Below are 13,306 nucleotides of genomic sequence, written 5' to 3'. Positions count from 1 at the left end.
CAATATAGACTTCCAGTTGGTAATTAAAAGTAGGCAAAATTTAAAGCTTCCACGGCATTAAAGGTGAATATAATCCATTATTTACAATGCACAACACCCTCCAAGATACAGGTCTACTAACAGTCCTGATTGTTTCTTCTTCCTTCCCTTTAAAAGCCACATTTGCAAGCAATTTTCCCTTCAAATTTTCCACCCTTGCATCCAGCTCTGCCCTTGCTGGCAAGGGCAGGGCCATGAGCTGCAGCAGCTAACGCTGCTCCGAGCGGGGCAAGGCAATATGGAAAGCAAACAGTTACAGACCTGGCTGGCAGCTTTGGCACAAATTTAACACACACATTCGCACACCCCCGCAAACCCAGGTCTAATTTGACAGTCCCCATGTTCTGCAGCAAAGCTGCTATTCAAGAGCAAGAGGAAGCTTGTTCCTTGCTAATGGAGCCACGGAGGTTATGAGCTTCCAGGAGGCTGACGTAAACCATACCCCGCTGCAGCCGAGCCCTGCGCTGCTTCCAGTTCCTCCCTGCCACGTTTAAAACTGCAACCAGAAAAATATTACCACAGTGGGCAAGCACTGCACGCTGGGATGCCCCATTTTCCACCCAGGCAATTTCTTCTTACCACCTCTCAACACATCAAGTCACACGAGCGCAGCCGTGAGCTCCAGGGGAGGGGGAAAAAAATAAAAGCAGGGGATACCTGCACAGAGACAGCATTGTATGGCTCAAAAGTTATTTAAAACAGTCTGCTGGAAAGCCAGAGGAGCTCTGTGACTTACCTGGGCTTTATCACTGAGCATTTGCAACTGAATTAATATAAATAACCTCCTCAAGGAGCAAAGAGAAAAGGAGCAGCATCTCCAAAAAGATGGTGGGAAGGATTTTGTGTGAAGAGTAGAAAAGGAAAAAAAAGTATTTTAATTGGTACTCACATATAATGGGGCTTGCTGTGGATTAAGTTTCATGACCTCAGAACACTGAAACAAAAAAAGAAAAAGCAAGTTTAAGCTATTTTTCATAATATTTTAGGTACTTCTTTATAAGCTGCTTTAGCATCCACACATTACTTCTTCCAATAATCACTTTTACACAGCAATTTTCTATCGTCTCCCTTTGGATCAACAAGAATCTGTCAATTTTTTATTTTTTCTTAAATTTATCGTCACATTAAGCAAAGACAACTCTAAAATAATTAGTAAAGTCCTCATCTGAGCCATCTGCAGTGTTGGTGCTGAGGACATCCCCCAAGTGAAATTCACTTCCCCTTCATGTCCATCTCATTTCATCTGTCCTCCTAGTAACCTTCATTTCATATCTGCTTTTTTTATGACAATTATGAATCCTTAATTGCCATCCTTCCAAACAATTCTCCCACTCCCCCACAAAAAAGCACCTGTAAACATTTGCAGTTCTCTCTGCTGCTCAAGAAATCCACCTACTACCTTGCCCAAGTGAGTTTGGTGCCATTTGTCACCCCTTTCACTGGATTATTTGTTAAAAAAAATATTTCAGAACTATTAAAAAAAGAACACCAAAAATGCTCCTTGGAAAACTGAAGAAAAATTTCCAAAATAGACGATGCTCACGATCCTGCATCAGCATTTTTCATAGTCAAAAACTACCATTACTCATCCAACAAAAGTGATTTTAGCCAAGATCGTTTCCTCTTTCAGGTCTGTCTCTGGAATTTCTCTATAACATGGTGAAAGTTTCCTGTACTGAGTTTTTAATCAGTTGAGCCAGAATTTCTCTTGCATTAGTTCCTCCCTTGCAGCAGAAAATATTCACCCTAAACAAAAGCTCTAAGTTTTCATTTAATGTGTGCATTAAGAGATCCAGGATCCTAAGATGAAGGAATGCAAAACAATTAAAAATGGAATTTCTGCTGTTACTCATGTCTGCAGTACTGGTAATGCTCTGCAAATACTTCAAACCCTTTTTAAAATAGATGAAATACCACTCTGCTTTTCACACAAAAAACACAGGATCTTGTTCATACTTTGCTCCTGTCCAAACCCCACAGTTTGCCTTCAGTGAGACAGAAATGAAACCACAGCCTAAGTTTTCTTAGCTGATTCCAGCTATCCTTGCTCCTTCACACGCTCTCCTTATTTTACAAAATGTTTTTGTACCAGTTGCTTTAAAATGCCAGAGTGACCTGCCAAGCTTGTGCATCAAAACAGCCCCTCTGCAAAAGGTCCTCTGAGGCAGCCAGTGATATTTTGCAATAGTTTTAAATCTAGTCCAATTCATGTCTATTTTCAACCTTGAGATTCCCCTTCGTACAGCAAGAATGCCTCAAGATGGTTATGACTGATAGTTTTCACTGTATTTTCAGCTCTTATAAAGACTGACTTACTCACCAAAAGAGGAGATTAGTAGCCCTAGCTTTCATTTGAGCAGGTGAGCTCCAAGGACAGCTCTGCAAGCAAACCTCACTTGTGCCCTACAACATGCTCCTGAATTCAAGTCCTACTGAGGGCACAAAAATAAAAGAAAAAAAAAAGAAACAAAAAGAAAAAAAAATGGACAAACCCTGCCAATCTCCCTCATGATCTACTTGAGCCTCTCTCTCCTATTCTGAACCTGAGTATCCTGAACAGGGGCACAAAAACATTACCCATTTATTATTTTATCTTTTGGAAGTCAAACGATGGATGCAAAAACTTCTTCTTAAGTTCACTTCACTTTTGAATTTTTAGAAAGTCTCATTCTCTCAGGAAGCAAAATTCAGACTTCTGGTCTAATACAGCAATTTGGTCCTTTTTTAATGGAGCAGACAATGAGTATTAATATGACTGTTCCTTTCAAGACCATCGGTGGAAACCAGTAAAAGGAGCTTTCCTGTGCTGTCTGGTTCAAACAGGCTGCACTGAAGGTAGCAAAGATCTCTATGAAACATCAGCTGCAGAGGAGCATGCCCTCAGCAGAGCCTTTAGGTTCCTGTAATTCAAGGAATAAAGTGAGATGGCATCCTCTGAGCTTTGTCATCTGACAGAAGTACAGACTGCTTTGTTCTGCTCCATCACCTTCCTGGTAGATGCTCGGGAGCAGCTGAGTAGACAGAGAAATGAGAAAGAGAAGGAGGACACGTACAGATCAGGACAGGGTGGCATTACAAACTCCCCCTGGGTCACCTCTTTCTGTGGTAGAGGTGGTTTTGGCTCTGATGAAAGTGCCACAAGTCATAGAGTCCAAAAGCAGCACATACTTGATGTGTAAGGAAGGGAGAATATCAACACCTCTCACCTAGGAAAAAAGGGGAGGACTGTGAGTTCAAATTCATGACCAGTTTTTGTTGGGTTTTTTTGGCAAGATAAGTGCACAGCAGCAGCAGGAAAATAAGGTGACACTGCTGAACACTTGGTCTTGTCAAAAAATCCTGGAAATACTTCCTGAAGGAAGATTTTCTTCCCCCTTATCTTAACAGTTGGCCCTTACATCAGTAACTTAAAATGATCTCTCAGTTCATTATGCACATGTCATTCCAATTTTTCTAAGTATGCAAACTTAGTTTGCAAGGAGACAGGCAGGTTTGGAAGATATTTTATTTTATCTTGTTAGGAAGTGCTTTGGCAAAAACATAGGAGAAAAACTGAGTGACAGATAAGCCTGAATGACTATTCTGCGTCAACAAAGGACTAAATTTAGGTTTCTAGACAAGTGGACTTCTCCAACCAGTGGGAAGGCAGGGAACAGCCTCTGAAAAACTTCAAAAAACTTTAATCTAGTAAGAAAAGGGAAAACAAAAGGCAGATCATACCAGTCATAACCAAATAAAGATTCATAAGGACCCTAATATAGTCAATTTACTTCAAGTGTGAAAATGAGGAGAAAAAAACCAGGAGAAAAGAGTTAAACTGCATTTTCTCCTATTATAAGAGAAGCACATCCTTCAAGACAGTTCCTTCTATGAGCCCCAGAAAGCAATTTCTATCTTTTTGGGCAGGAAGAACTGGCTCTTTCAGACATGGTAGGCTGCAGTGAGAATAATGGCCCTACTGCGGGATCAGGATCTGGACTGCCCTGAAAGCCAAACTAACCTGAACAGGCAAATATAAATCCCACCTCCCTTGCCCAGCTCCCACTCAGCTATGGGCATCCTCATGGCAGCCAGTAGGTTTTGCTCCAGCAGCAGTTGTCTGTACTTAAAACATTGATATTATTTCTTTCAATGTCTGGGAGGTTTATCACATGCTCTATATACATCCAGACAATTATATTGCAATGTTTCTGGAATTATATTAGGTTTTCCACCTTAGGATACCACAGTGAAATCCCTTGCATTTGCAAATTTGAAAGTAGGACATGAAATGAAAATCCAGGTTCAAGCTCTTCAAAGCAACAGTGGTTTCAGACATTATAAAAACCTGCACAGGTCAGTAAAATAGAAAGCTACTGAAGCCTTCTCCAAATGGGATGGATACCTTTCTGCTCTGTTAAGCATTAAAGAATTAATACAGTCAGTTGTATTAAAGTCTCTTCTATAGAATTTCAGTATTATTTTGCACAAAATTTCATGGGTAAGGACAAATGACTGTTCTTCATTTCACTGGGCATGGTAACTCTGACAGGGAGAGAAAGGAAAAAAGCATTTATTTGCTTTACTGTGGTTCCCAAAAACTCATCTAGGATTAGGGTTCCATTGGTTACATGCTGTAAAAATGCCAATGCAAAGGAAGCTTCTGCCCCAAAGAGTTTATAAACAAGCACAGGCAGTAGGAAGGGATATGAACACCTAGTGCTGAAGCAATTAATCCTTTTCCTCCACTACTCCCAGCTACCATTTCATTTAACCATAATTACGTGGCTTATTTCCTCTAGGCATTGCAGGCAAAGTATGTATTTTGAGGGCAAATATGAGAGGAAGGTCAATGGTCCTTCAGATCAAACCAGCCCACACACAAGCTGTAATGCTGAAGGACTCTGAACACCGTGTAGACAGGAATTCCAAAATGGTTTTTCCATTTTCCCATCACTCCCCTTTCAGACTTGGTCTTTTTGGCACTGGTTCTACACCATACACATCTAAGAAAGGAAACCTCGTGCCAGTCTCAAGAGTTGTCCATTAACAATTTTTTGCCCTTTTTTAATCAAAAAGAAGATCTACAGGATGGGCAGAAACAAGAACAACCAATCTCACCTCCAACAACTGACCAGAACTGCAACAAGCAGTAGGACGAGGGGTATTTAATCCATGCAGTATGCCTGAGAAAGCCTACCTACCACTGTCCTCCTCCTCCCTCATGCACTAAGTAAACTTCTGTTTTAAGTGTTTGAGTTTTTCCAAGCTTTTCAAGTTCAGGTTTAAGGTATTTTAAGTAAACTTCAGTTCTACATACACTTCAAGTTTAAGCTTTGCTGAAATTTATCTGAATCCCAGCACTTGACCTTTTCATTTATCATTTTGACATTTGATTTTAGAAACATTGATTCTTATTTGCAAAGCTTTACCCATGCACTCCCAGCTGTACAAAAAAAAAAAACAACCAACCCAATCTTAGCCATAAAGAGCTTGTGGTTGCAGGCAAGAAAGAACAGCCAAAAAACACATGAAGAATCTGATGGTTACGGATTGCATGGAAAGCATTCCAATAGATAAACAGAAATGCAGAGAAAGCAGGATGGCTTTCCAGCTGTAAGCATCACAGCATCACTGGGATGAAATCCAAAGAAGGATTTCTCTTTTTTCAGTGTAACAGAATTTACTTTCTATAAAACCATCCTGTAACAGTAGTTTATAAGGACTTCACTCCTCGGAAGGACTAAAATTTGACTTCAAGGCTCTGGAGTAACACTTCACTAGGTAGCCCAAACAACATACATCCCACAGAAATTCAGAAAGAATTATTGATGCTGATTATCTGCAAAAGAGCAAGACGTAAACAGAATTCCTTTTGTACTGTACCATGGGCACCAATACATATATCCATAGTGGGACAACCTGCCTTATAGCCAACACTCAGATCTTCACCCTTTAGGCAAATAACCCCTAAGTTGTAAAAGAGTTTAAAGAAATCCAGGGATTTCCCAGGAGTACACATCCACCCCCCTTCTCAGCTTTCTGCTATATGGCTGTACCACAAAAATAAAACCAAGATTCCAAAAACACATCACTTCTCATTCAACAAAGCATAGTGTCCTCAAGGGCACTCCTCCACACTCTGGTTGTATGAAATGTTAATTTATCAAGTACTTAGAAATATCAAGAGGATTGGGTTTCAGGCCCTGCAGAGCTGCTGCTCTAAACCACACAAGATAAATAAAAACGGGGAAATGGCAAGTGGGGGGGACTGGAGAGGAGACCAATTGCCCATATACAGATGAATTCCTGCTGCAGCCACGATTTCATGCTAAGAGAACTAAAATAGCAACTTCTTTCACAAGTTTATTGTTCTCCCTCAGTGTCAAGGGAATACCACTTTTGAGTGGTATATGACGTTACTGTGTTGTATTATTCATCATCAGTCTCCTCGATTTTTTGTTATAAAACAATTATTTGAAAAAAGGCCTTTTTTGGTTTGGTTATGGGGATTCTTTTGTCTTTTTTTTGNGTTTGGTTATGGGGATTCTTTTTTTTTTTTTTTGTTTTGGTTTGTGTTTTTTTTTTTTTTTTTTTTTTTTTTTTTTTTTACCTGTAGCAGAAAGTCTGAAAATTGAAAGAAACAAATGACTTGAGGTTGATTTTATTACTTATATTTTCTTGTGTGGTGTTTTTCCTGGTTATCTTTCTGCAAAGTTCAGACCTGCAGTAAGTTACTCTCACTCTGTGGTATTGGGTGAGACATGGGTTTGCTCACACACTCTGTCCCACAAGTTTCATTCCACACTGAATGAAGACCAGAACTCACCATTCACAAAATGAATGAGCATCCTAATCAGTGTACTACTGCTATGTCCTTAAAATCCATGTGAGAGCAGACTGAAAAAAACCAGGACAGAACCTACAAACAGCTTTGGCAGGAGAAATAAACCCATAACCCAGTTGTTCAGCAATGTGCATGGAGAAATTTGTATAAATAGAGTAGCTACAATTGCAGTGACTAAAATAAACCCTAAGACAGAAGATAAATCCTTTCAGGCATCATACTACCAAATACAGAACGACTTTTTCTGTTGCTATAATAATGCATGATTTTGTATATCCGGTCAGAAATAGGAGGGTGCAGGGATTAGGAGAAGTAACCCATCCCAAATTTATTTTGTAGACACACAGGAAAGTGATACCACCAGCAAAAGCAATTGATCATGAAAAGGAGAAGAGGTGAAGAAACAAGAAACCTCACTTCAAACACGCAGCCACAAACAAGTCACCAGCATATCGCAGCATAGTGTTTGTTATCACAGCTGAGCTTAGAAGTAAAAAACCCCCAGACATTTGTACTCAGTCATCTGAATTTATGTAACTCGCTGAACATTATGTTTTCTCACTGAATTGATTGCTTAGGAATAAAAATATATCCCTCACACAGCATTTCCACAGGTGATACTGCTTCCGAGCTGTGCCCTGTCTGCAAACAAAACCATATGATGACATTCAGTCTCAGATACACAGGAGTTTCTTTTGGCTGCCAGGGATGGAAAGGAGGTTCAAAGGTGTTTTGTGTACCATCACTCTCCTCCAAAGGCTCAGAGGTAACCCAGCAAGTCACCCTCAAGAAAACCAGACATACAGAGATTCCTTTCACAAAAAGAAAACCTTCACAATAATGTTTTCCCTCTAGGAAAAAAAAAAAAAAAGAACATATTTAATTGCAAAATTAGCCTAAAATGTGTTTGGTTTTTTTGGTTTGGTTTTTTTTTTCCCTTTCAACATTGCTGAAAACCTCAGTACTGTAGCCTTCAGGTACAAAAGGCCATCCATCAGGAACCAAGGAGTTGCAAGTGCTGAACAACTTGCAGAGGGGCTGGGAGCCTCACTGCAGCACAACCTAACAGAGCGTCACTGGTTTAATTGACTGATGATTTAATAAAATGCTCTGTATATCGATTAACTCGCTTTGCTTAATGTAGCTTAGCTTCCTGGCAGCAGGAACTGGCACCACACATTTCCTGGGCTGGGAGCTGGGTTGCCCAGGGGCTGCACCCACCTCTGCTCCAGCCAACCCCCTGGCCACACTACTTCCCTTACCCAAATCCTTCCTGTTATCCTTCCCAAAATAATGAAGTTTAACAAAAAGTAAAGATACAGGCAAGCAGATAGTACACACATGCATTAAAAAAATATGCTTAAGCCTTATCCATGCTATAGCAAGTCCCTAACCCAGCTCTGCCAGCCCTGTCTTATGTAGTCAAATAACCTTAGTCTCAGCACTTCCTTCTTTTGCACTATTTCAATCTCATAACTGTCAAAAAAAAAAAAATCATTTAATGGATTAGTTAATTCCTGCCCAAAGCCTGGAAAGAGATGAAGCAGTGTAGGGTTAATAAAAGTAGTGCTGTCCCCTATGCCTGGCAGAGGAAGGCAGAGATCCCTCTCAAAAGTGCCCATCTGGTTTTCCTGCTCCCATCTCTCCAGCTATCAGAAGATACAAAAAACAAACCTACACAACCCAAATCACAGCAGCTATCTCTCTACAGTTCATGTGCCCAATTTCAAATAAAGTAAGATATTGTAAAAGTTGGAAAAACAGAGTAAAAGGATTATTAGCCAGCTCTAATTATATGAACTGATCTCATCCTCTTGTCATAAGCCTCTTTCCTGTTTCCGGAATCTATTTGTGCAACAGAAAGACCAGCCTTTTGTAAATGTCCATGGGTCATCAACACAGAGTGATTAATTTCCCACTTTACAATACACATATACTGTCAACCAATTCACTTGTAATCTGATATAACCCTGACCTCGTTTGTCAATTTTTTTCCTTTACCATATTACTAAAGGCAAACAATACTTAAGATACCTATTTGTAAAATCCAAACAACATTTCAAAAGGAGCCATCATGCTGCTCTAATAAAATAAAAATCACAGACCACATCTTCAGCTCAAGTAGCTACATCCTAATAAAGTTAAGACCTAACAGTCAGCTTGAATTAAAGAGCACCATGTACGCAAAAGCACACATATGTTTATACTCAAATTAAGTCCTCCAACAGGTTCTGGGGCAGCTGTTTCACGTATGCATGAGACTTTTATCTCAGGCTCAAATATTAACTTTCAGAAATCCTTAGCAGACATTCTAGCTGCCTCTTCAAATGAGCAAAATCCAGTTTATACCTTCCAATATACTTTGCTGTTTGAAAACACATTTTGGCAGTAAACTGTGGGGAAGCTCTCAGTGACAACCAGCTCACGTTTGTAAGAGTGATCTTGACTTTGGGGGTTTAACCAGGAACTTCATGAAAATCCCCAGGTATCAGGTTGGGCAGCATCACACAAGTTACTAGTTACCTTGGAAAACAGAGACGCGTAGTATGGGACCAGGTGAAGAATGGTGGGGAAGGAAGAATAGGCTTTGAGGAGTGTTTCACCCCAGGTATAAAAGGATAAACATGATGGACAGCTGTCATCAGCAGCAAAATGCCTACAGCCTTACACATGTAGTGGGAGAGAGCAAAGCGGCCAACTATTGATTCCAACAAGGTCTTGACTACAGCATGTCTCCTAAAAACAGCCTTCTCCACCTGATTATTCTCTGGCTCTCAAGGCTGTGCTGTTTTAGGAACTACACCGAGCAATGATGGCTTCAGTGAAAGAAATAATACCCCCAACCCTAGAGCTGAGCAATAAGGCTGTGCTTCTCTCTGTGCTCCCCAAACCACAGCACTTGTACTGCATTCCCAAAACCACAGGCTTGGAGTAGAAAAGAATCCATGACACCCAAAGCATCATGCATGCTTTTATGATGACCAATATTATTAAATATCTCCTAGCATTTACAAATCAGGCAGTTACCCAATAAGTGCATGCACCAGCCTTAACTCTCCACAGCAGAGAGTTCTAGCCACAGAGTTGGAAAAACTGGCATCAAGACCAAGATCCAAGAGATGTTTCCACTCATGTTTTGACCAAAGCAGCTTCAGTGCCCAACATTTTAATGTATTCTTCCTTTCTAAAGAATAAATCAGATTCACTTTTCCCTTTAGGCTCCCTTTTGCAAATGCTCCCACTGTGGCTCCAGGCATCATAGACTTACTCAGGAAAAGCCTGGTTGGCACTTTTTTCCAGAAGAGGAAAACTTCACTAGAAACTTTGGGTTTCCTACAGGAGTACCTGTGCTAACCTCACTCCCTGTGGCACAGCACAACCACATCTGCCACTGCAAAATTACAAATTGTTGCTTCATAATTGTCCTCTTCTTTCAACTCAAAAACTATGGGAATATATTCTTCTCTGAACGGATACTTTAGGTAGTGACAGAATATGCTCATTTTGCTGCACATCCTTTCTGAAGCACAATAGCCTCAAAAACGCACATCATTCACCTAATGAGTGCAATGATGGAGTTATTTGGTGTGGCATTCCCAGAGAGGAAAAATGAGAGTTGTAACTCTCTTCCCAGGACACTGTATTACACAGTGCATCCAGGGAATGCCCTACAGAAAGTAAAACCCCAAGCAACAAAATGCATTACTTCCCCAGATCAGAAAAGGGAGAACGCTCATTCAAATCCAATTTTTAAATAAATTAAAGCATCAAATAATAAAAATCTAAATAACCACAGTTTGTACCCAGTTCCACTACCCCACCTTTTACGTTTGAACCTTTCTACAGCTCACTCATACTCAAAAAACCAAACTTTGCAGACACTCCACTTCGCAACTGAAATAATTTCTTTCTGCTGCCTTTACAGAGTGGCCTTTCACACTGGTCCCCCAGGAATGGAATGGGTTAAGTGCCCACAGGACCCAGCCTTTCCATTAAGTCATTTATTACCCCAGCTCGGGGACAAGGAGCTCTGCAGAAGGGAGAGCCCACGCTGTGCAGCTGTTCGCCAGCCAGGCACCTCTCCACAATTATAACACAGGATTAAGCTCAGGGAGTGGAAATCCGTCCCTCATTGCTGATGGCTTTTTTTCTTTTTTTTCAAGTTATGCAGCTATTTTAAATGTTACAGAGCTCATTAACATGAAGTTCATTAAGCAGTAACCACTTTATGAATGAAATGAAAAGATTATCATTATAGGCCCAATTATGGAAATACTAGACCAGCAGGCAGGAAAAGGAAAGGGTATGAGAATGCTGCTTCTGAACTCCAGTTTAGCCTTTTTGTTTTCCCAGATTCTTCACAGGAGGCACACCCAAAAAACAGACGTGATGCAGAGGCTGGTTCCCAGGCAGGACTTCAGGTGAGAAGCTCTTGCTGCCTGTACTGGGCCTCCCCAGAGATTTTGCTGCTACTGCCACACAAAAAATCATCCCCTTGATCACCTCCAGGAAGGGTCTGGCATCTTTCTCAGCATCAAGCACTGCTTGCTGCAAGTTCACTACGCTTCCAAAATCAGCAGAAAGTTAAGAAACACTGTGACAAATAAAGCCACAGATTGCTTCTCTGCATTCCTTTTTTAAACACGATGAACTTGGCGACCAGCTCTAAGCAAGACACTTATTCATTCCTGATAAAGCAGGTTTCATTCATAATTTTGCCAAAGACTTCATTTCTTTCCCAAGGTCTGAAAATAGGTGTAATTCCCTTGCTCAACCCCACTGAATAAAGTAAAGCCAAACAATTACAATAAATACTTGTCTCTACAGTAACAGCATTTTATGATTAATCCACCCAGCTGTTGCCACAGCTCAGTAATGCCAAACGATTGGGACGTGGTATTATTAAAGTGCTGGTCTTCCAGGCAAGACCATGGAAAATGTGAGGCACTGCAGAAGGTAAACAGGTTAGGGACAGTGGGAGAAGAAAAGAGGCAGCTTCCCGTGGTTGTCCTCTCTTCTTCCCTTGACAGAGCTCAAACATGACAAGCACCCATTTCCAGGCAAGACTCTAAGAGTTTCTTTGCTTTAAGCTAATAGTTCTTGCAAATTCAAGTCATTTTGGAGAGAATGGGTGTAACTCCATGAGTCAAAACAGCTACTCAGTATTGTAATAACCATACACTCATTTTTAGGTCAGATCCATCCCCTGATCTGGTTCACCACATGAAAAAGCTGGTGTTAACTGAAAAACAAACGCAGAAGCCTCAACAACATGACTGCTCCAGGACAGACAGACGGACAGCCGTTGCGCCGACCGGGAGGCACATCCCACCAGCAGCTGGCAGGACCTCAGCTCTGATCCTGACTGCCTCCCATGGAAATCCTTGGGCTGTAACCATGTGCCTGCTGAGGGACATGAAAGCTGTATCTTAAAATATTAGGGAAAAACAGCTGATGCTGTTAAGTGCTGTTTTACACCATGGCATATGATTGATACAAGAAGCGAGACCACACATCTCTTTTCTGTTTCCACCACAAAGAAACTGTATTTCATGGCAAAGTAACTTTCTGAATTTGCTTATAACATGTGCTTTGATATCAACATGCTCTCCTGCTGTCAAGGGTAGGCCTGACAAATGGCTTGGCAATGGGCAAATCTGTTCTCCCAAATCCCTCACCTCAACTCTCATTTCTGCCTGAAAGAGCTGCCAAAACATTTAACCTTACTTTAACTGCATGAAGCAGTACAGGTGGCTCCAAGACGTCCTTCAGGTCGTTGCCACACCAAGCAGGCAGGAGCAGGGCAGGTCACGACACTCAGCTCCTGGAAGAGAGGGAAGAAGGAGGAGTCATCAAGTGCAAGGGTCATCATGGCTGCTGGGGTTCCAACACACGAACTGGCATCACAACACCTTCACCAAGGGGGATGGAAACCATCCTCTACCTTGCAGGCTGTACAGGAGGCACGTGTTGCCTCCCACGGCAGTCCCATGTGGTTCCACAAGCACACACGGGGCAATGACCACACTGTACAGGGCTATCTATATGGACATCTGGCACCACCTAAGAATAACTGTGCTGCTGAGTTGTATTTGCTGCTGTTTTGCTATCTGGTTTATCCCCAAAGCTGTTGATCTGCTGTCCACCACTGCATCACAAACCACTAAGCTGGCCATAAGCCCTTTGTATCCATCAACACAGCCCCTCCCAGACTTCATCAAACTCTTTGTGAACTCCTTTATGGCAAGGTATTTTAAAAGGAACAACAGCACCAGAAGTAGATGATGGCAGATGATAGCCAGCAGATGAAGCCAGCAAATCTCTGCCGAACCCTTCTGGGCTGCCTGCACTTTTCCACAGGCTGATTTCCTTCTCTGGGGAAAAGTCTACTCAGTAGATTCATCCATAAGGATAAACCTGGCCTACAAAGCACACCTGGAA

The 13,306-nt window shown here is 41.4% G+C and overlaps 1 protein-coding gene across 7 annotated transcripts in view; it reads right to left on the bottom strand.

The window, feature by feature from the left end:
* Window positions 1–13,306, bottom strand: part of AKAP13 (A-kinase anchoring protein 13) — a 213,160-nt gene that overhangs the window by 150,354 nt on the left and 49,500 nt on the right. For all 7 annotated transcript variants that reach the window (XM_017805073.1, XM_017805077.1, XM_017805078.1 and 4 more), the window contains exons 3-4: window positions 12,593–12,689; window positions 929–973 (exon numbers count right to left, since the gene is read on the bottom strand). In XM_017805073.1, coding sequence (XP_017660562.1) covers window positions 929–961 — 33 coding nt within the window. In that variant the 5' untranslated portion in view covers window positions 962–973; window positions 12,593–12,689. The remainder of the gene's footprint in view (window positions 1–928; window positions 974–12,592; window positions 12,690–13,306) is intronic.

The sequence above is a fragment of the Lepidothrix coronata genome, unplaced genomic scaffold (genome assembly GCF_001604755.1).
Source record: "Lepidothrix coronata isolate B3197 unplaced genomic scaffold, Lepidothrix_coronata-1.0 Scaffold11, whole genome shotgun sequence".
Classification (NCBI taxonomy): Eukaryota; Metazoa; Chordata; class Aves; order Passeriformes; family Pipridae; genus Lepidothrix; species Lepidothrix coronata.
Note: the sequence above shows the minus strand (reverse complement) of the source record. Positions and strands in the feature narration are given on the sequence as shown.